Source organism: Cydia fagiglandana, chromosome 10 (assembly GCF_963556715.1).
Source record: "Cydia fagiglandana chromosome 10, ilCydFagi1.1, whole genome shotgun sequence".
Taxonomy (NCBI): domain Eukaryota; kingdom Metazoa; phylum Arthropoda; class Insecta; order Lepidoptera; family Tortricidae; genus Cydia; species Cydia fagiglandana.
In genome coordinates, this window is record NC_085941.1 from 1,034,187 (window position 1) to 1,053,785 (window position 19,599).

Consider the following 19,599-nt stretch of genomic DNA (forward strand, 5'->3'; position numbering starts at 1 on the left):
ACACTACTGATTCACTTTTGAATAATATTTTTATTTGTTAGAGATTATATCAACCCAATTGGTGCCGTGACCAGGATTAAGTACTTAATTTAAGTCATGCTTCTGAAATAAACTATTTGAATTGAATTGAATTGAATTAGTTTAGTTATAAAAATTATAATCATGAATTTTCTTTACGGTTTTTTTTCATTCATCCAAAAATTCGATTAAAAATGTTGTTATGATCACTTTTCATAGACAGTCTTATAAATACAAATATATCTTAGCATAGGTACTTACTTCTCTATAACAATGCCAGGATCTGGCCTGATATCCTCAACCAACAAACTCTGTAAGCTAGCTCTCATCTCCGTACTGTTATCAGAAAAAAAGTCCAGTTGGACTGCCGCCTCCCCAGCAGTCAGTTTAGCCAGTCCATGGTTCAGGTCTCGTACTGGAGAGGATAGTACTTCATCCATGTCCGAAAACAGCTTTAGTTCGATGCCTTCCAGTGTGAATCTGGTGACATATATTAGTGTAAGTACCAGCGGTATTTTATTTTAGACATTTAACAAGATAACACGATAACATGAAAGCATAGATTTCGTGTGTCGGTTTTATAAGACACTCCTTACTTTTTTAGACATAATTATTTTGAAAAAATGGGCTGTAGAATGTGATAGTATTCCAGGTTATTTGATAGTTGATGCATATACCACATCAGATCCATCATCTAAATTTACTACAAAAACGAACGCTCAGAAAAGTGATCTAAGAGAAGTAGGTAGGAGACAGGTAGTACCTACTCACAAACTCCATCCGATAGCAAAGAGATATTTTGAAAAATAACAGTATCGTGACACCTAATTATTTCAGTTCTGTTTGTATAAGTAGTTAGTAATATAATCAGCGTTTCTTTTTCTAGGCTTGTAACAAGCACGCTGAATTCAACTCTTCTTTTTATAGTCGCACCAATAAAAGTCTGCAGCGGATTTGATAGCCCACGCAGTGTACGAGTAAGTGTTATGTATACGTCATAATTTCATACAAGTTTGACGTTTAAAATGACACTTGCACTGCGTGGGCTATCAAAATCGCTGCAGATTTTTTACGGTCTGACTATAGGTGTTTAATACCGGTGGTGGTGCTGTAGTGTAATATCGGCAGACTATAGTCAAAAATTAAAATCGCATCCGTTTACAAACATATTAGTACATTGAAATTACCTGACAACGGCCTCCTTTCGTATCGGCTCGCCCTGCGCGAAGAAAGCCTGCAACTTCTTGACGGATGCATCACTCGGTTGTGTTTCTACAGGGGAACTTGGTATGATGCTATCTGTAACAAGTAATACAGAAATGTATATCAATGCGTACATTAAGTGCAAGTAGATAGATACTCGTAGGATAGGTAGTGCCTCGCGGAGAGACGTCACATGCACGGCTAGTTTTGTGGTAGGAAACGCTGTGTTTGTAGATGGAGACGGGTCGTTTTTGGTAGGAAGCATAGCGTTTATGATAGGAAACGCTGTGTTTGTAGTAGGAGACTGCTCATATTTGGTGGTAGATGGAGCGTTCCTGGTAGGAAACGGTGTCTTTTTGTATAGTAGGAGACGGCTCGTATATGGTGGAAGACCGTTTTAGAATGGCTAAAGCTAAGGACTCACCGATATATCTGGCTTCGCTAAGATTATCTGTCCAGACAGCCCGAAGCGTAGCCAGATCCTTATGTCCCAGGTTCATAACCACCGTGTCCATAGTGACGTGGGCGTCACATAATAGAAGGTCGCGGTGTGACGCGCTCTGTTGCTGGTAGGAGACGGCTCGTTTCAGGTCGCAACGGAGAGAGACCGGCTCGAGGATTGGTTCCTGTGTAAAAATAAAGTCAAATGAAAGTTTATTCCTAAATGTTTACTATTAACTTACACGTCTATAGGCAGAAGGACAGACATTACAAAAGTATTAAGCCTGTAAGGACTAAGAACTATGATTCTTTTTAAAAGAGGGGTGCCGGAATGACTTTCATACTCAGTGTTTTTATATTTTTTATGTCAATGGTCGTTAGAATTTGCTTCAAGTTAAAATATCGATTTGTGTGATATTGTACGTTCGTAGGTTTCTAATAGAGCCCAACGGCTAATCCTATTGTCTATTGTTAAGTAAAACCGCTCGTGGCACGTGCCACAACCACCTGCATAAAAAGTACAGTACTTCGGTTACTGAGTGCCGGCGAGTCGAACGCTACAGAACCAGTCTAAAATGTGTCATCGAAATGCGTAACAAAGGCGCGTTACCTACACTGGTTTTTTGAGCGTTGAACTAGCCCGCGCTTAGGTGCCTAATAGAATAATTAAGACCCTTTTTTGCAGGTAAGTAGCACGTGCGGTTTTACTTAACAATAGACAATAGGATTAGCCGTCGGGCTCTATTAGAAAGCTACGAACTATAACTTTTTTATTTACCTGCACTTCCAGTGTCCCGGCGAGGCTCATTACGGCCCGGGATAGTGTGACATTGTTCAGCGTGACAAGTATGTTGTCTATCACCGGGCTCTGTATAGGACTTGACGCGTCCCGTGTTACTTGCTTGAAGAAGTTCTCTATCTGAAGATCACCTGAAAAAACGCCAATCGAAAAGTAAAAAATGTACCGGGATTACAGTTGCGAGCGAAAAGTAGTGTCATCGTCTCCATAAGCTCCGATTGCTGTTTTCTTATAGTATAGGCAAAGAGAATAGATAGTATAGAGGGCTATTGCCAAAGTAAATTTTGTAGTCACGGTACATTTACTGCCATCTATCGACACATGATTAAAACTTAAAATAAAATTGAAAATGTATAAATGTCGTCAACGCCATCTAGCCGAGAATAGGCCAAAGGTATGGCACCATCTACTCGAGAATGACTTTTTCTTGATTTCCGAGGCACGTTTTTTCCATAGACTTTATTTATCTTATACGGAGTTATATATATACCAGATAGGTAAACGATTGTCATTGTCAAGTAGCAGGCAGGCCGTATGCTCGTTTGCCACCAACGAGGTATTAAAAAAAGTATAATGTTTAACTATAATGCATATTTCATGTCTTACCCATATTCAAGACGAGTAGGTTTGGCGAGGATGGTTTCTGAGGCAGTAGTAGAACAGGTGCGTGGAGCTGAAATATTAACGGCACGAATGAATATTATTCCCCTAAAAGAGTTGAGAGGAATTTAAGATGTTCACTTGGATAGATGACATCTTTAATAAGCAAATTATCATTGAAATAATAGTCTTGTTAAAAAGGTTCACACTTAGTCAGTCAGCGTTTGATCTGTTAACGAGAAAATAACTGAATAACACTCTAATCTCAAGGCTCAATCTCGTCAGTCAATCCCATCGGTTTAAGAAAGCTATTTTGGCAACCTAATCGCACTAACTGTAACTTCTAACAAGTTTACAAACCCAGAGACTCCAACTGTCCAATGATTCCAACTATCTTGGCTACAAGTCTGTAGCTTGTGGTTTATGTTTCTTCAGATTGGACGTATTCTTTGCATTAAAGACATGTTTTTAGGGTTCCGTACCTCAAAAGGAAAAAACGGAACCCGTATAGGATCACTCGTGCGTCTGTCTGTCTGTCCGTCTGTCACAGGCTATTTTCTTGGAAACTACGGGACCAATTAAGTTGAAATTTGGTACACATATGTAAATTAGTGACTCAAAGATGCACATGTTTTTTTTATAATTTTAAAATACATAGGTTCGAAGTTATTTAAGAAAATAGACAAAAAATTACCATTCCCCCCCTTTATATCCGAAACTACTGGGTCTAAAATTGTGAAAAAAATACACAAAATAGTTCTTTAGGTACCTATAGATAACAGGAAAACCTATTAGAAATATGCAGTCAAGCGTGAGTGGGACTTATGTACGGAACCCTAGAAACGCGAGTCCGGCTCGCACATGGCCGGTTTTTTTTTTACTTTTGTAGCACTATATAGCCTACGCTAAACTTAACGCATTTGTCCTCACTGAACTTTATTACCTCGATGACAAGGTTGAGTCTCGCACTCCAAGTCCTGATGCCGCGCGCTTGCCGCTCAGCAGCCTTCTCGGCAGCTACTGCCGCCTCCGTGGCCACACTGGATGGTATTAGTGGCTCCAGAAATTGCTGAAACACCAACGAAGCTTGTAGTTAAAAAACTATATGATGTCAGTTCCCAATTAACCAATAATACTTACGCAAAGTAAGCAGTTGTTTAGGGCACCAAAATATCAAGAATCGATTGATGCTGATTTTATTTTATTTGATAGCTCAATAATCTAGAAATGCTGGGACATTAAAATACCTTGATTCAGCATCTTAGTAGTAGGGTCAGCCAAGAATGTGGTCTACCACTTTTCGATCAATCAGATGATATAATCAAAAAGTAGTAGTAGTGGTAGTGGTAACCTGGTAACCACTTTCTTGGCTGACTGTACAATATTTACCTACTCCTGCATTAAGTAGAGCGTTATGCTATGCTAAAAACCTGGACTAAATATTTTGTCAAAATATTACGAGGACTCTCCAAAACCAATCTGGGATATTGTACACAGTTTTTTTGAGAAAATACCTGCAATTGATGCAAAGCGCAATTCAACAAAACCAGCTGCACTCTCCCAAGATGGATCCTCAACTCCCCATGAGATTTCAACTCTTGCCGTCCGTAATAACGCGGCGCGGCGCGAACGTATTTCAGCTCGAGGACTCGGTCTTCGTCCGGCCACATTAGCTAAAAATACAAAAGGTATTTAGAATAAATTGAAGAAAACCAGAAACATAATCATACTGATACTATTTATCAGGTCAGGGCCAGAAATAAAAGCAGAGTAGTTATTGCATTGGAGCTCTAATTCAAAAAGCGTTCTAATTCATAACTGTCAGACTGTATACTCGTACACTTTCTTTGAATAAATAAAAAATATAACTTACCTTAGGATACAACGTAGCTCCGGCCAAGTCATCTAGATGAGCAGAAGCGAGGAATAGCTTGAATATCATTCTATCGTTAGCACGGAACACACAGTCGCTTTCCAATCCACATATTCTCAGTTCTAACAACGCGCCGTGTTGGTGACTCAGCTTTATTGAGGCTGAAGAGACCCTGGGAGAAGGAGGATTGTCGACTTACGATATCGAATTATGAATTACATCCAAGTAAAACAATTCATTGTAGACAACGGGAATGAACCTTGTGAATATGCTTGTGAAAGTTATATTTTTCAAACGTTGTAACCTTTAATAAATAGTTATTTACGATACAAGTGCGGAAAAGAATCACAAGTTGCGAATTACCTATTCGCACGTGTATCGTACAACGTTTTACAGTACATATATGGCCCTTTAAACTTTTGACATCGCACGAAAATTGTTATTTTACGCACTAGTGCGGGAAAATAAGACCATATGTACTGTAAAAGGATTTTTTGTTAAAAGTATAACTAGTGCAGTTAAGGGTAAAAATATGGGTGCATACAACTTACTCAAAAATACGTCCCATAGTTCTAAATTCGCTGACATAAGAGTTATGGGATATTTTTGAGTGTAATGTGTGCGCCCATATTTATTTATACAGTTGACTGTACCATCGCCCACACTGCTAAGTTGTTAACTGACAGTTCGTAAACCTTATTACAAAATACATAAGGACCACCTATAGACGGTTAAGAGCGTTTTTACTTTAAGTAGTAATTTTAAACAAAGTTCTATATCTACACATAAAATGTTGTTGTACCTGACGGAGTAGCTGAATTTGGTGGCACCAGAGGGCACGGGCGGGTCTGCTTCAGGTTGCATCAGATAGTCCCAGAGAGATTTGGTCTTTGGCAGTAGGGCTTTCTTCAGGTTCAACTCGTGTCGAGTTTGGATTCTGCACAACAGAAATTTCTAATTAGCTGCATTATCCTCGTAAAGCCTACAATGTACACTCTGTTTCAATCTAATTCGATCCTATTTAAAACTAAATAAGGTAGTATTTCTAAAACAAACGAAAGTCATCCTAATCTACTATACAATAAGGTTCAAATAGGAAAACTTTGTAAATATTTTTTGTAAATTTGTAGTAAAGACAAGCAATTGAACATTCGGTTACATAATATCAAAGAGAATAGATAGTATAGAGAGCTATTGCCAAAGTAAATTTTGTAGTCACGGTACATTTACTGCCATCTATTGACACACGATTAAAACTTAAAATAAAATTAAAAATGTATAAATTAATCAAAATATGTTTACAAATAAATTATTTTTAATTTATATTGTTCCATACTGACCCATGTTCTTTCACTGATATGTGTTAAAATTGCTAAATATCAGACGGTGTCGTCAACGCCATCTAGCCGAGAATAGGCCAAAGGTAATGGCGCCATCTATTCGAGAATGATGTTTTCTTGATTTCCGAGGCACGTTTTTTTCTTAGACTTTATTTATCTTATACGGAGTTATATATATCTCTCTGCTGTAACTAAATAGTTGCTAAACTCACTACAGTCGCTGTTTTAATACTTTTCTAAATTATTGGCATTCCAATTAAAGATATACTTACTCATCATAAATACAGTGTAGATAGTGCACCATGGCCTTAAGTCCCTGTGCGTTGAGGGACATGGCGATAGGCCCCGTGTCACCCACTAGGCTCTGCTCCACGCTGTGGAAGTGGCTACGGAAGTCCGGGCAGTCGGCGCGCACCTACAAGAAATAAACAGTTGATCTCTGAAAAAAGCCGGCCAAGTGCGAGTCGGACTTGCGTTTCTAGAGTTCCGTACATACATTCGACTCACGCTTTCTAACGCGTTCAGGTTTTCCTGTCTTCTACAGGTAAAGAACTATATTGTGTATTTTTTCCAAAATTTTAGACCCAGTAGTTTCGGATATAAAGGGGGGTAGGGTGGTAATTTTTTGGCTATTTTCTTAAATAACTTCGAACCTAAGATGTATTTTCAAATTACAAAAAAAGAAACATGTGCATCTTTGGGTCACTAATTTACATATGTGTACCAAATCTCAACTTAATTGGTCCAGTAGTTTCCGAGAAAATAGGCTGTGACAGACGGACAGACAGACAGACGCACGAGTGATCCTATAAGGGTTCCGTTTTTGCCTTTTGAGGTACGGAACCCTAATAATCACTTTGTCTCTCAAAAGCCTGGTAAAGCCTGGCGACTGGTAGCCGTCCGGTAGGTCGGCCCAGGAATCGCTGGGAAGACTGTGACAGCGGATCTGCTTCAGCTTCGCGTCAGTAACTGGCAGGAAGTTGCGCAAGATCGGGACAGGTGGCACGCTCTCGTTTCGGAGGCCAAGATTCTCTTTAGATCACTGAGCCAAAATAGTTAGTTTGTTAGTCTCTCAAAAGGATAAAATGCAACTTTGTCCAGTGAGAACACTGAAAGACCGTCTAGCTGGTTTAGTGAAATCGATTAGGTACCTTCCTGTACAGTAGGTTGAGCAGTTCCCCTGAACTGCTGAGCAGCAGTACGTCTCCTGCTTCAGTATGTTCCAGCAATGAAGCCTGTAAACCAAATTGTAGTATTACGACTTGTCGAGAGCCAACACGGGTGAAGAATAGGGTATTTGACTACTAGTGATTTTTTTTTATCATTTATTTACATACTCTAGGTCCATGGGGTCCCAGCGCGCATAAGTTGTTCGCAGAAATCGCGAAGCGTCTTGTTGACATAACTGGTGACCGAAGAGCTGGCGGCTACACGTATCAGCATTGCGATACAGCGAGGAAATGCCGCCAGCATCCTTGGTACAATGCCTATGCCAGGGGCCTATTTTAGATTTAAGATAGTTATTTTATTAATTTCGTTTAGTAGTACCACTGTATCTAGACACGCGGCAGCGTGTCAAGCCAAGTTCAAGCAAAGGAACTGGCTAGCCAGCGCCGAGTGTAATATTACACGAACCACTTGGTGCCACTTTTGACCCTTCTATAACTCAAAACATCTTTGACGTAAACACATAAAACTACGTGTGTTTAATTATATCCATAAGGATATCTAGAAGCCCAAATTTCATGAAGCTAGCTCAAACGGTTATAAAGGTATGAAGGTCAAAAAGTCGTAAATTTTAAGACTGACTTATGACTTATAGTACCTAAACCTAACCTACTTCCAGATGACCTAGAAGGATGAAATTTGGAATCCAGCTTGGTTATTGTGTGTAACCGTAGGAAAAAATCTAAAAATAAAATAAAGTTAAAAAATAGGGGGGGTCCCCATACAAAAAAACCACTTTTTATTGGGACTGACATATAAGTACCTAAACCTAACCTACTTCCAGATGACCTAGAAGGATGAAATTTGGAATCCAGCTCGGTTATTGTGTGTAACCGTAGGTAAAAAATCTAAAAATAAAATAAAGTTTAAAAATAGGGGGGGTCCCCATACAAAAAATCCATTTTTTATTGGGACTGACATATAAGTACCTAAACCTAACCTACTTCCAGATGACCTAGAAGGATGAAATTTGGAATCCAGCTCGGTTATTGTGTGTAAGCGTAGGAAAAAATCTAAAAATATTAAAAAATTAAAAAATAGGGGGGTCCCCATACAAATAAAAAAAAAATTATTGTAGCGTTGGAACCGTTACAAGCAGATATTTGAAACTACCCCAATATATGTATTATTATATTTGCTATATTAAAATTTAGTCAAAAAATAAGTGGTGTCCCCATACAAAAAACTTGTAATACGCTCTAAACAACCGGCCAACGGTGTGTCGTCGGCGGCGCGCGGCACCACATAATTATACAAAGAACAGAAGTAAAAACCATACAGCGGAAACACAAGAAAAAACATTAAATCTCAATACCTGCCTAGTTTTCTTTACAAAAAGTATTGATATCCCACCAAAAACATAAATGTAAAAAAGGAGAGCCAAGTTCAATACAAAAATTATGCTTGGCTGTGGGGCTCGCCGCAAAAAGAATGGAGATCTAAATGAGTGCCACTGCCAAGTTCTATGCAAAATCCAAATATGTATTTATAGGAACAAAATAACATTATAAACAAGTATTAAACTCTATTTCTTTGCTTTATTGGATACCTATAACAATTGCTGTTATTTAAAAAAATGTGAGATCTTAAAGTAGGTTAGATTTGGCTTGGCCAGGTTTTATCAGAATTACAATATAAATAAAATGATTGATATAATGAAAACTGGCGAAGTCAAATCTAACCTACTTTAAGATCTCACATTTTTTTAAATAACAGCAATTGTTATAGGTATCCAATAAAGCAAAGAAATAGAGTTTAATACTTGTTTATAATGTTATTTTGTTCCTATAAATACATATTTGGATTTTGCATAGAACTTGGTAGTGGCACTCATTTAGATCTCCATTCTTTTTGCGGCGAGCCCCACAGCCAAGCATAATTTTTGTATTGAACTTGGCTCTCCTTTTTTACATTTATGTTTTTGGTGGGATATATATTGTACCAGTGAAATTAGTTTATTTTTTTCGAACTGTCAAAACGATTTGCTACTATGGAATTTATATGAAACACTAGCACGTGACGTCATAACCAAATTACCTACTCTTTATAGTTTTATATGGGTTTAAAATACAGAAAAGAAAAGAAAAGAAAATATTATGTTTAAAAATAACTGCTGTCTACGTGTCTTTATTAATCTTCTGGTGCTTTATTTCTTACATGGCGTAAAGTAATTTATTTTAAATGTACAGTCAAATAGGTACCCTATTGTGTCGTCTAGAGTAATACAGTAATGTCGTGGTTTCCAAGCAACAAAGGGACGTCTAACATAGACCCTTCGATATTCATGTTGCACCATCGTAAATATTTGAGTAGGTATTGGCGATAAATAGCGCACTAGAGTAGTCTGGCTTCGGAATCTAAGTCTAATTTTTGATTACTGAACCAACGGACAGTTAAATTACTCTTATAGTTATTGCACCGTAATAACATCCACTTAAAGTCAGATATAAATATGTAGGTGTCACGGTGTTAGCAGGCGTGGCTCTCTCCGCGATTTCGTCCCTTTGCAACAGGTAGCTACAAGTACATCCACACCAATTTTGGCGGCTAGCCATAAGCCGCGCGTGGCGCTGTCGCCGCCTAGTGGCCATATCTGTGCTGGTGTAACGGACGCGTTTTGTTACAAAGCGACGAGTTTTGTGAGAGTGAGTCTTCTGTACCTCGTACTATTACTATTATCTATTCTGTGGTGTTAGTCAGAACATTCGCGTATTAAACAAGACACTAAGTACCTGAGTGACACACAGCTGCACGGCGGGCCCGTACTGCATCAAAGCCACGTCGAGGCAGACCTTACTGATGCTTAGCAGCACGTACGGGCGGTCCTTGTCTTCCCTCGACGACCGGGAGAGGTTGATCACGACCTCACCTGCAAGAAAAGGTTTTACAAGAATATGAAAAACATTTTTAATGGCTCCAATGATGGTGGATGTAAACGCCTCACAAGATTGACTTTTCGGTCTTGAGCTAAAGATTAACTATGAAGAGACGTTTTTTAAAACGTAATAAATATAAGGGTCTCGGTAGAGAGTAGAGAGACAATAGAGAGTAGGAGAGGGAAAATGATTGGTCATCTTATACGACATGACGCTTTTATAAATAACATAATAGAAGGAAAGATTGCAGGCAAGAGAGGAAGGGGAAGACCGAGGATAAGCTACATAACACAAATAAAAGAAAAGGTAGCTGTACGTGCAAAAGGAAATATGGCAATTTTTTTTTTTTTATTATGAATGGGCTTACTCATGGCCACAGACTAGCCGAGGCGTAGACGTGGCCTACGATGGAGCGAGCTCGCCCAGAAGGTGCCTGTTCACTCTTGATTTGAAGGTTGCCGGGTTATAAGAACACGGAAATATAGACGCCGGCAAGGAATTCCATTCCTTGGCAGTGCGCATAAGGAAAGTAGAAGCAAAGCGCTTCGTGCGAATTGGTGGAATATCTACCAAGTAAGGATGGAAACCGGTCGTGCGTCTCAAAGTCCGATGGTAGAATGGGGACGGTGGAATAAGCTCGTGTAGCTCTTGGGCACACTCCCCGAAGTGCAACCTGTAGAATACCGACAGGCTGGCGACTTTCCGCCGATGGGCCAAAGACTGAAGCTTAGCCGTTAGCTTCTTGTCGCCAATCATCCTCCTGGCTCTGCGCTCCACTGAGTCCAAAGCGGCGAGTTGGTATTTAGCTGAGCCATCCCACAGGTGGCTGCAATACTCCATACACGACCGGACTTGAGCTTTGTAAAGTGTTAGAAGCTGTCCAGGTGTGAAGTATCGCTTCACCTTATTTAGGACGCCCAGCTTTCTGGCCGCAGTTTGTGCTTTAGACTCAATGAAGCTGCCGAAGCTGAGGACTGAACTCAGCTCCATGCCGAGGAGTTCCAGGCTGTCGGCAATAGGTACAGATGCACCCCGGAAAGAAGGAGTCAGGTCGAATGGACTCCGTTTTGCGGAAAATAGACACGTCTGCGTTTTGGAGGCATTGAACGTGACCAGATTGTCATCACCCCACTGGGAAACGAGACTAAGGGTCAAGTTCATTCGCTCAACCATGGCCTCTCTCTGTGAACGTATATCCTCCCTGCTGTCCCCTGCACTAGCCAAATATCTCTCAACAACCGTACTGTCATCTGCATAACCTACAATGCTGGGTTGCAGCATGTCGTTAATGTGGAGCAGGAAAAGGGTTGCGGAGAGAACAGACCCCTGAGGAACACCGGCGTCAATGGCCATGAGGTCCGAAGAGCAGCCATCAATAACTACTCTGATCGACCGTTCACTCAAGAAATCAGATAGCCAGCTACAAAAGTCAGCAGGAATGCCGTATGCAGGAAGCTTGCTAAGGAGACTTGCGTGCCAAACCCTGTCAAAGGCCTTCGAGATGTCCAGTGAAACAGCAAGCGCTTCACCGTTCCTCTCGATGGCCTCGCCGCAGCAGTGCGTGACATACGCTAAAAGATCCCCAGTAGACCGACCTCGGCGAAAGCCATATTGACGGTCACTGAGCAGATCATTTGCTTCGAGGTATGCCAGCAGCTTGCCGTTAAGTACCCTTTCCATGACTTTACAGAGCATGGAGGTAATGGCGATTGGTCGGTAATTGCAGGGATCAGCACGACTACCCTTCTTGGGTACTGGCTGCACGTTTGCAAGCTTCCAGGATTTCGGCACCGTTCTTGTTTGGAGAGAGAGGCGGTACAGGCGTGTCAGTACAGAAGACAACTCAGGCGCACACTGCTTTAGTACACGTGCAGGTATACCGTCTGGTCCACTGGCCTTATTCACGTCAAGATTCTGCAGAGCTCGGCGTACCTCTTTTTGATGAATAGCAATTCTCTGCATAGAGGAACTGCATTGAGGTAGCGTAGGTGGAAGTTTTGAGCCTGCGTCTAGACGTGAATTGCTCGCAAACAGAGAAGCAAACAAGTTTGCTTTCTCTGTCGCGGAGTGGGCCAGTGTCCCATCAGGTTTCTGCAGAGGTGGCAATGTGGGTCGGCAGAAGTTGGATTCGACCGCTTTCGACAGGGACCAGAACCGCTTGCTACCAGGAGGGTAGGAGGCGAGTTTGGCCCCTATTCGACTGACGTGGTCGAATCGAGCCTTTCGAAGCACCCGTTTGCAGGACTTGGCAGCTGAGTTAAAGGCTTTTTTCCTCGCGCGAACCCTCTGTGCTCCAGCTTTGGTATCGCGGGCTAATACCCAAGCCTGGTATGCAGACTGCTTAAGGGCCTCGGCTCGAGCACAGTCCGAATTGTACCATGCTCGGGTCTTGTGATCGAGCGATAGGTCGGAGAACGGAATGAAATATTCCATTCCCTGCCGAATCACATCCGCAACAGCCTCAGCAGAACACGAGGGGTCACCCGAAGAAAAACAGACCTGCCGCCAGGGGAAAGACGCAAAGAAATGCCGCATCTCATCCCAGTCCGCTGACTCGTATCGCCATACTCTCCTCGTGCCCCTAGGGCAGAGATCAGGAGGAGAGTGGATCGACACGGATTTCACTAGACAGTGATCGGACGATCCTAGCGGAGCTGAGACCGAAACCGAGTGCCTGTCTGGATCAGTTGTCAGCAGAAGGTCAAGGCAATTGGGTGTATGGTCAGTAACATCCGGTATCCGCGTCGCAACATTTACCAGCTGGGTAAGGTTTAGGGATACAGCAAATTTGCGCGCTTCCCTCCCAGCGTGGCAAGTATTCTTGAACGGGAACAGCCACTCCTCGTGGTGGGCGTTAAAGTCCCCAAGGAATACGAGTTGAGCCGCAGGGTACCGCTGTTGGGCTTTATCTGCCATCTCAGTAAGGTGGTCAAAGAGCTTAGTTGTCTCCTGGTTTCCGCTGTGCGATCGGTAGACACAGGCATACAGAGTTTTCTCTGAGCCCGAGTCGACCATAATCCACAAAGTGGAAAACCCGGCAGCCTCAAAGCAACGGAGACGCTTGCAGCAAATGTCATCGCGGACGTACACACAGACCCCAGCACGTGCTCTGAACTTATGTTCCAGTGAGTAGCCTGGGTAGTTGAGGTACGACGCGTCCGCTGGGGTTTTGATTTGCGTCTCCGTCAAAAAGAATAGGTGCGGTTTTTCGGTTTCAAGATGGTGGTGAACCGGATCGATATTTGAGTGCAACCCCCTGATGTTGGTGAGGTGCACTTTCAATGGGAGGAAGTGCAGCCGGTGTTTAACCCTATTCTTTTTTCTTTTCAATTTCATATTTGTGGAGTGTGGGATGGGTGAAAAAATGCCTGTCGAGGTGTTGTGTTTACCAATTGGATCACTTGAGCTAATCCGGACAATGAGGAGCTCACTTGGAGACTGCGGGGACGCCCGCGCCCCCCTGAAATAACCCACCGGGTCCTCCCGTCCAGTCGCCAACTGGCACGGTGGAGCTATTCCAGGATTTTTCGCTAGGTGGCGGGGCAGCCTCTCGCACGTGGCTGTCGTACAATTGGGCCCCCAACTTCCTGCGGTCGGCCACCGGCAAGACCGTGCCTCGGATCCCACTACCCTCCAGCGTGAGCCGCTCGGCCCGACGTCACTCAGGAATCCAAAAACCGGCATTATGCAACACAACTGACAGCCAATCATCCCCCAAAGGCACTGGTACTCCCGCACATAGACGAAACGCAGCAAGGCTGCTTGGCGCCTGACTCCGGCGGGAGGGTGGTAGCAAACCAGGCGGCCCCTTGCGGGACCTACCACCGCTGGTTTGGACGTAGTTTAAGGACATACCCGGGTCCAAAATCGGTTGGACTTACATTATCTTACATAGAGTCGCTTAACTTTAAACTCGGGTAAATCCATCTGTCAGGTTATGCGATTTTGTTATTAAGAAATGGTAATAGGGTAGATGCTGAGTCAAATCGATTTACCCTAGTTTGAAGCTAAGCGACACATATGAACCACCTCTGCGACCCTGTCCGCCTGTGACCAAGTACATAACGTCACGTTTGACACGTCATTAAATCCAATGTTAGTTATAAAAGTATCAGTGAAAAGCGTGTTAGTTTAACTCATTATATGACACATATGAACTCATAAGTTTATCCTTGGTACTCACCAACAACGAATCTCAGCAACGTATTTATATTGTTACTTGGGGACACATTATCATCAAACCCAGGCAGGTCCACAGAGCGAGCGTACACCTCCATGTCTTCGTCACTGTGTTCTGATGATATGAACACTTGATTAGATTCCTGGAAGCCTAGCTTCGCGCCGGCTCGGTCGAATGTTGATTCTGGTACCCTGGTTTAAAACATAGTTTTGTACAAAACATTTTATCAAAGTTTTTTAAGCATCTGAATGTGAAAATAGATGAGCTAAAAACAATACACTCTTTTTACTTGGGCAGTCGTGTAAAAATAAACGGTTTCGAGTTTAATTTTCTTAGTCAAGCTCGAAATTAAATCAACTAAAATAATATCTTAGAAGAACCATGCTTTAACGCAGACAAGGCAAAATTAATGTGTTTTAGTAGCTACAGTCAAAAATTAGTTCTTGATAACCTCAATATCATCATCATCATATCAGCCAGAGGACGTCCACTGCTGGACATAGGCCTCCCCCAAAGAGCCTAGCTTACTAACCTAACTTGACTTTAACTTGGTTAGCTTGATAACCTAGTTACCTTTTATTTACCTGGTAACTCATAACCGTAAATAGTGTATAGCTAGGTATGTAAACTTACTTGTTTTTACTCAAATAAGCAGCTACAATCTTCTGGCGCAGTCTAACCAACTCGGCATGACCTGGATCACACGGCACCTAAAAAAATACATAAGTATTCAACACTCAGGCACTTAGGCTAAACACCGCCCTTACGGGCCGGCCACGACATTGCGCGACCGGCGACGGCGGCGGCGGCAACCATGGGTTGGAGCGAGACACAGCGAGGACCTTTCGTGTCCACCTATGGTTGCCGCTGCCGCCGCCGCCGGTAGCGCAATGTCGTGGCCGGGCCGTTGGTCAGAAAAACACGGCGTTTTGATAAAAGTCTCACAACCATTATTAATTGCAGATTATGCCCTTGGGTCTACTGAACTCGCCCGCCATACTTCTTCGCATGACACTTTGATGAGTGACATACGTTAAATATATAATACTAGAATAATATACAGCGACCTGCAAAAGTGCATAATAAATTAAACTTATAAAGTGGGTATGTACTTTTGCAGTTGTATGTACCATCGTCCACACTGTAACTATCTATCGGTGGACCATGGGTGGACCTTATGCCTTTTGTAATAAGGTCCACCGATGTACAATTAAGAGTTTTGCTGTTTGTACAGTCGCCATCAGATATATCGGAGCAGCCAAGGTGTTCACAAATATCTGAACACGCCTCTATTGTCAAGGCATTAGAGTGCGCGTTCAGATATTGTGAACACCTTGGCCGCTCCGATATATCTGATGGCGACTGTATGTACCAGTTTAAACTAACATTACCTTATCCTTCATCATCGCCGTCATCTCCGGTTCCTCAAGCTCCTCAGCATAATCCCCGGAGTCCATGAATGAAACGGGAACAGTGTTCGGAACGGGCACAGGTAAGTTGTCCAGGAAATCCAGAAGGGAAGCGATGGTGCGCTGAGATAAGTTCAGTTTTACGCTTGAGAGGGATATGTTCAGTTTGTATCTGAGGACAAATTAAATATTCAAGTAAATTAAGTAATGCAAAAATTAAATGTTATTATACCTACTAAATAATTATACAATTTGCAAAGTATTCCAAAACGTGTAACCTCAACTGCGAACGCGTCAAGCACTGTTTGCCCAGGGTGGTATTTCATCTGTCCAATACATTGGTCCAACGTGTGTTGCGTCTCACATTTTGCTTAATGAGAGAGTAAGATGCAATGACATTGGACAAAGAAATTGGACAGGTGGAATACCACCCTCATGTATGGGTAATGTTCAGACTCTGAAACTTTAGACTATTAAAGTCTAATCTTCTACTACTGATTGCTGTCCTTGAACAGCCCTAGTTATTTGAAATTATTAATAAATGGAAGCAAAAATTAACGAAATCGATACAATATTTGACTGCAACACGCAGTCTCTGTGAAGTTCTCAATATAAAAAAAAGTTATCAAAAAAAATTATAAGTTTTATAACGTACTACTCATATTAGTTATTGCAGCTGTTGCAAAGCATTACAATGTGGGGTAAAAAATAATAAATCAAGATCAAAATTACCTTGGTAGCAATTTGTAATCCTTCTTAATGCTGTTTGAAAAGACGACCTGAGTCTTCATACGCGGTACCAGATGAAGTTCCGAGTCAGTTTGGCGTCGTGCCTCGCGCCAGGATTCAACGCCTTCACAGAATAGAACCTGACAGGAAAAGTGTTACTGTGTGTAAATTATACTATAAAACTGGTTATTTTGCTGGTAATCTTGAAACATTACTCTTATACGCCAATAAACGTAGTGAGTGTGACAATGTAGGTATATACTCCCTAGTTGTCACTCCCGGCACATGTTATTTTCTTATAATTGTAACCTATTTCGAAAATTCCACTGTACTAAGAAAAATAGTGAACGTTACACGCTCAATATCCAAGATTACGGGTCAAGCATTTAGTACTAGTAAGAATTAGTATTTGTAGTGTTGTAGTAGTAGAAATTGACGCCGTCGACTGGACAGAAACGGCTTTGGACAAAGAAGTAGTTTATAACTCTAAACATAATGACAGTTCCGTCACAATACATATTCAATGTCGCAAAATTTGTAAGAACTAACATTGGTCACTTCCCTTTAAGGCCCGACAATCTGCGATGTTTGAGAGACAGACAAAGGGGCAAACTGGCTACAACCAAATGCAGACTAACCAAGTCCACCAAAACCAGCTATGTAATCGGTCCCAAAATCTACAATGCCATCCCAAATGACATGCAAAACGTAGAAAATAATAACTCATTTTATAGGAAATTAAAGAAATGGTTAATTAATAACGCATCTTATGATATTCGCGAATTCTGTGACATTTAATTTAATTTGAATTTATCTACTTAAGTAAAAAAAAAATTGTTATTAACCGACTTCCATTTCATAGAAGGAGGAGGTTCTGTATTCGGTTGTGGCTATTTTTTTTTTTTTTTTTTCTATGTACGTTCACCGATTACTCCGACATCCGTAGTCCGATTTGAGTAATTCTTTTTTTGTTTGAAAGGAGCTACCTCCGAGTTGGTCCCATTTTAATTTGGTTCTGTTCTGATGATGGGATCCATGAGGAATTGAGGGAACTCCTCAATTTTTAAAGGCACATGCATGGTGATTTGGGTGTTTTCTTAAGCAACTCGAGCATTTTCTCCCGAAAACCACCACTTTGATGAAGTAGACCTGATGATGATGATTGTTTTGATGATAATGATGATGATTTTTTAAATGTAGTATGTTCAGCGATTACTCCGGCACCTGTGATCCGATTTGAGTAATTCTTTTTTTGTTTGGAAGGAGTTACCTCCACGGTGTTTCCGTATTATTTTTGGTTCTGGTCTGATGATGGAATCCATGAGGAATTGAGGGAACTCCTCAATTTTTAAAGGCACATGCATGGTGATTTGGGTGTTTTCTTAAGCAACTCGAGCATTTTCTCCCGAAAACCACCACTTTGATGAAGTAGACCTGATGATGATGATTGTTTTGATGATAATGATGATGATTTTTTAAATGTAGTATGTTCAGCAATTACTCCGGCACCTGTGATCCGATTTGAGTAATTCTTTTTTTGTTTGGAAGGAGTTACCTCCAAGGTGTTTCCGTATTATTTTTGGTTCTGGTCTGATGATGGAATCCACGAGGAATTGAGGGAACTCCTCAGTTTTTAAAGGCACGTGTAAAGTGATTTCGGTGTTTTCTAAAGTAACTCGAGCATTTGCTTCCGAAAACCGCCAATTTGATGTAGTGCAAGTGTAGCCAAGTGTAGCCTTACCACGAGTTTGACATTGACATATTCGCTAAGTTAGCGACGCTAACGTCTTCGTAACTTACTATTTATGCATCTCGCTCGCACTAATATGCCAGTACGAGCGAGATGCAAAGAAAGTAAGTTACACACACGCTAGCGAATAAATCAATGTCAAACTCTTGGTAAGCTGGTAAGGCTACTGATCGGGGGTTAGGGTTAGGAGTTAAGGCGAAGCGAAGTTAAGGGAATGGCGGTTGAAGGGCTGCTGGTTCAGGGTCGAGGGGTTCATGGATCAGGGGTTGATGCGCTGTGAGGTAGAGTGATCGGGGAGTTGAGGGATTGGGTCAGCGGCGGGGCGGAGGATGGATTTAGTGTAGTGTCAGGAATTATAATTTCCCAGACGGACTCGAAAAAATTCCTGATTAAGTACATATTTATTAAAGTAGGTACACGAATTTAGTGTTAATCATGATGTTGTTTTTCATTCATGCGTCGCGCACTTTTTAATAATGCGTTAAAAACTAAAAATGGAAAAATAAAAACTTTTTACAAAAAAAAGAAAACCGACTTCAAAAAGGATGAAATAAAATATTATCCTTTTTAAGTCTATGCGTTACCAACTGATATGTTTGAAGTCGGTGCCAAGCCAAGTAGTAACAATACCCGTCAAAAATAATCAGCTTTATGACTATAAATCCCATTAGAACTGTACTAATAACTAATTATAAATGTGTAAGTAATTCTGTCTGCCTCTTTGTCGCCTTTTCATGGCTAAACAACTGAACCGCTTTAGGTGAAATTTGGCAAGAAAGTAAATTCCTTGAATTGTTTTATATTTTGAAATGTAGTCCTCTGAATAAGGGACGGGAAATAACTCAGTCCCAATCCCACGCTTGCGTGCCGACAAACATGGTACGGACTGTACCAAGAAGATTTGATCGTGTGTTCTTAGGTACAGTCGACGTCAAAGATATGTTTACACTTTTGCACCGTACTCCTTTGTAATATGTAATATAAGACGAAAAGTGTAAACATATTTTTAACGACGACTGTACCTACAGAAAGTACGTTCATTGTCGTCGTGTAAGGCAATCCAACGTAAATCATTATAGAATCGCACCAAAATCATGGTATGCTTCAAAAGTTGGCTTGGCACCGACTTCAAACATATCAGTTGGTAACGCATA

At 41.4% G+C, this 19,599-nt stretch overlaps 1 protein-coding gene across 1 annotated transcript in view; it reads right to left on the bottom strand.

Annotated features, from left to right (window-relative positions):
* LOC134668056 (intermembrane lipid transfer protein VPS13A-like) overlaps window positions 1-19,599 on the bottom strand; it is a 45,083-nt gene that overhangs the window by 13,204 nt on the left and 12,280 nt on the right. Inside the window, exons 13-28 of the mRNA XM_063525504.1 lie at window positions 16,699-16,835; window positions 15,949-16,138; window positions 15,191-15,267; window positions 14,561-14,748; window positions 10,234-10,370; window positions 7,426-7,509; window positions 6,547-6,689; window positions 5,737-5,871; window positions 4,935-5,106; window positions 4,576-4,734; window positions 4,005-4,130; window positions 3,068-3,134; window positions 2,441-2,592; window positions 1,646-1,847; window positions 1,206-1,317; window positions 280-498 (exon numbers count right to left, since the gene is read on the bottom strand). Coding sequence (XP_063381574.1) covers window positions 280-498; window positions 1,206-1,317; window positions 1,646-1,847; window positions 2,441-2,592; window positions 3,068-3,134; window positions 4,005-4,130; window positions 4,576-4,734; window positions 4,935-5,106; window positions 5,737-5,871; window positions 6,547-6,689; window positions 7,426-7,509; window positions 10,234-10,370; window positions 14,561-14,748; window positions 15,191-15,267; window positions 15,949-16,138; window positions 16,699-16,835 — 2,300 coding nt within the window. The remainder of the gene's footprint in view (window positions 1-279; window positions 499-1,205; window positions 1,318-1,645; window positions 1,848-2,440; window positions 2,593-3,067; window positions 3,135-4,004; window positions 4,131-4,575; window positions 4,735-4,934; window positions 5,107-5,736; window positions 5,872-6,546; window positions 6,690-7,425; window positions 7,510-10,233; window positions 10,371-14,560; window positions 14,749-15,190; window positions 15,268-15,948; window positions 16,139-16,698; window positions 16,836-19,599) is intronic.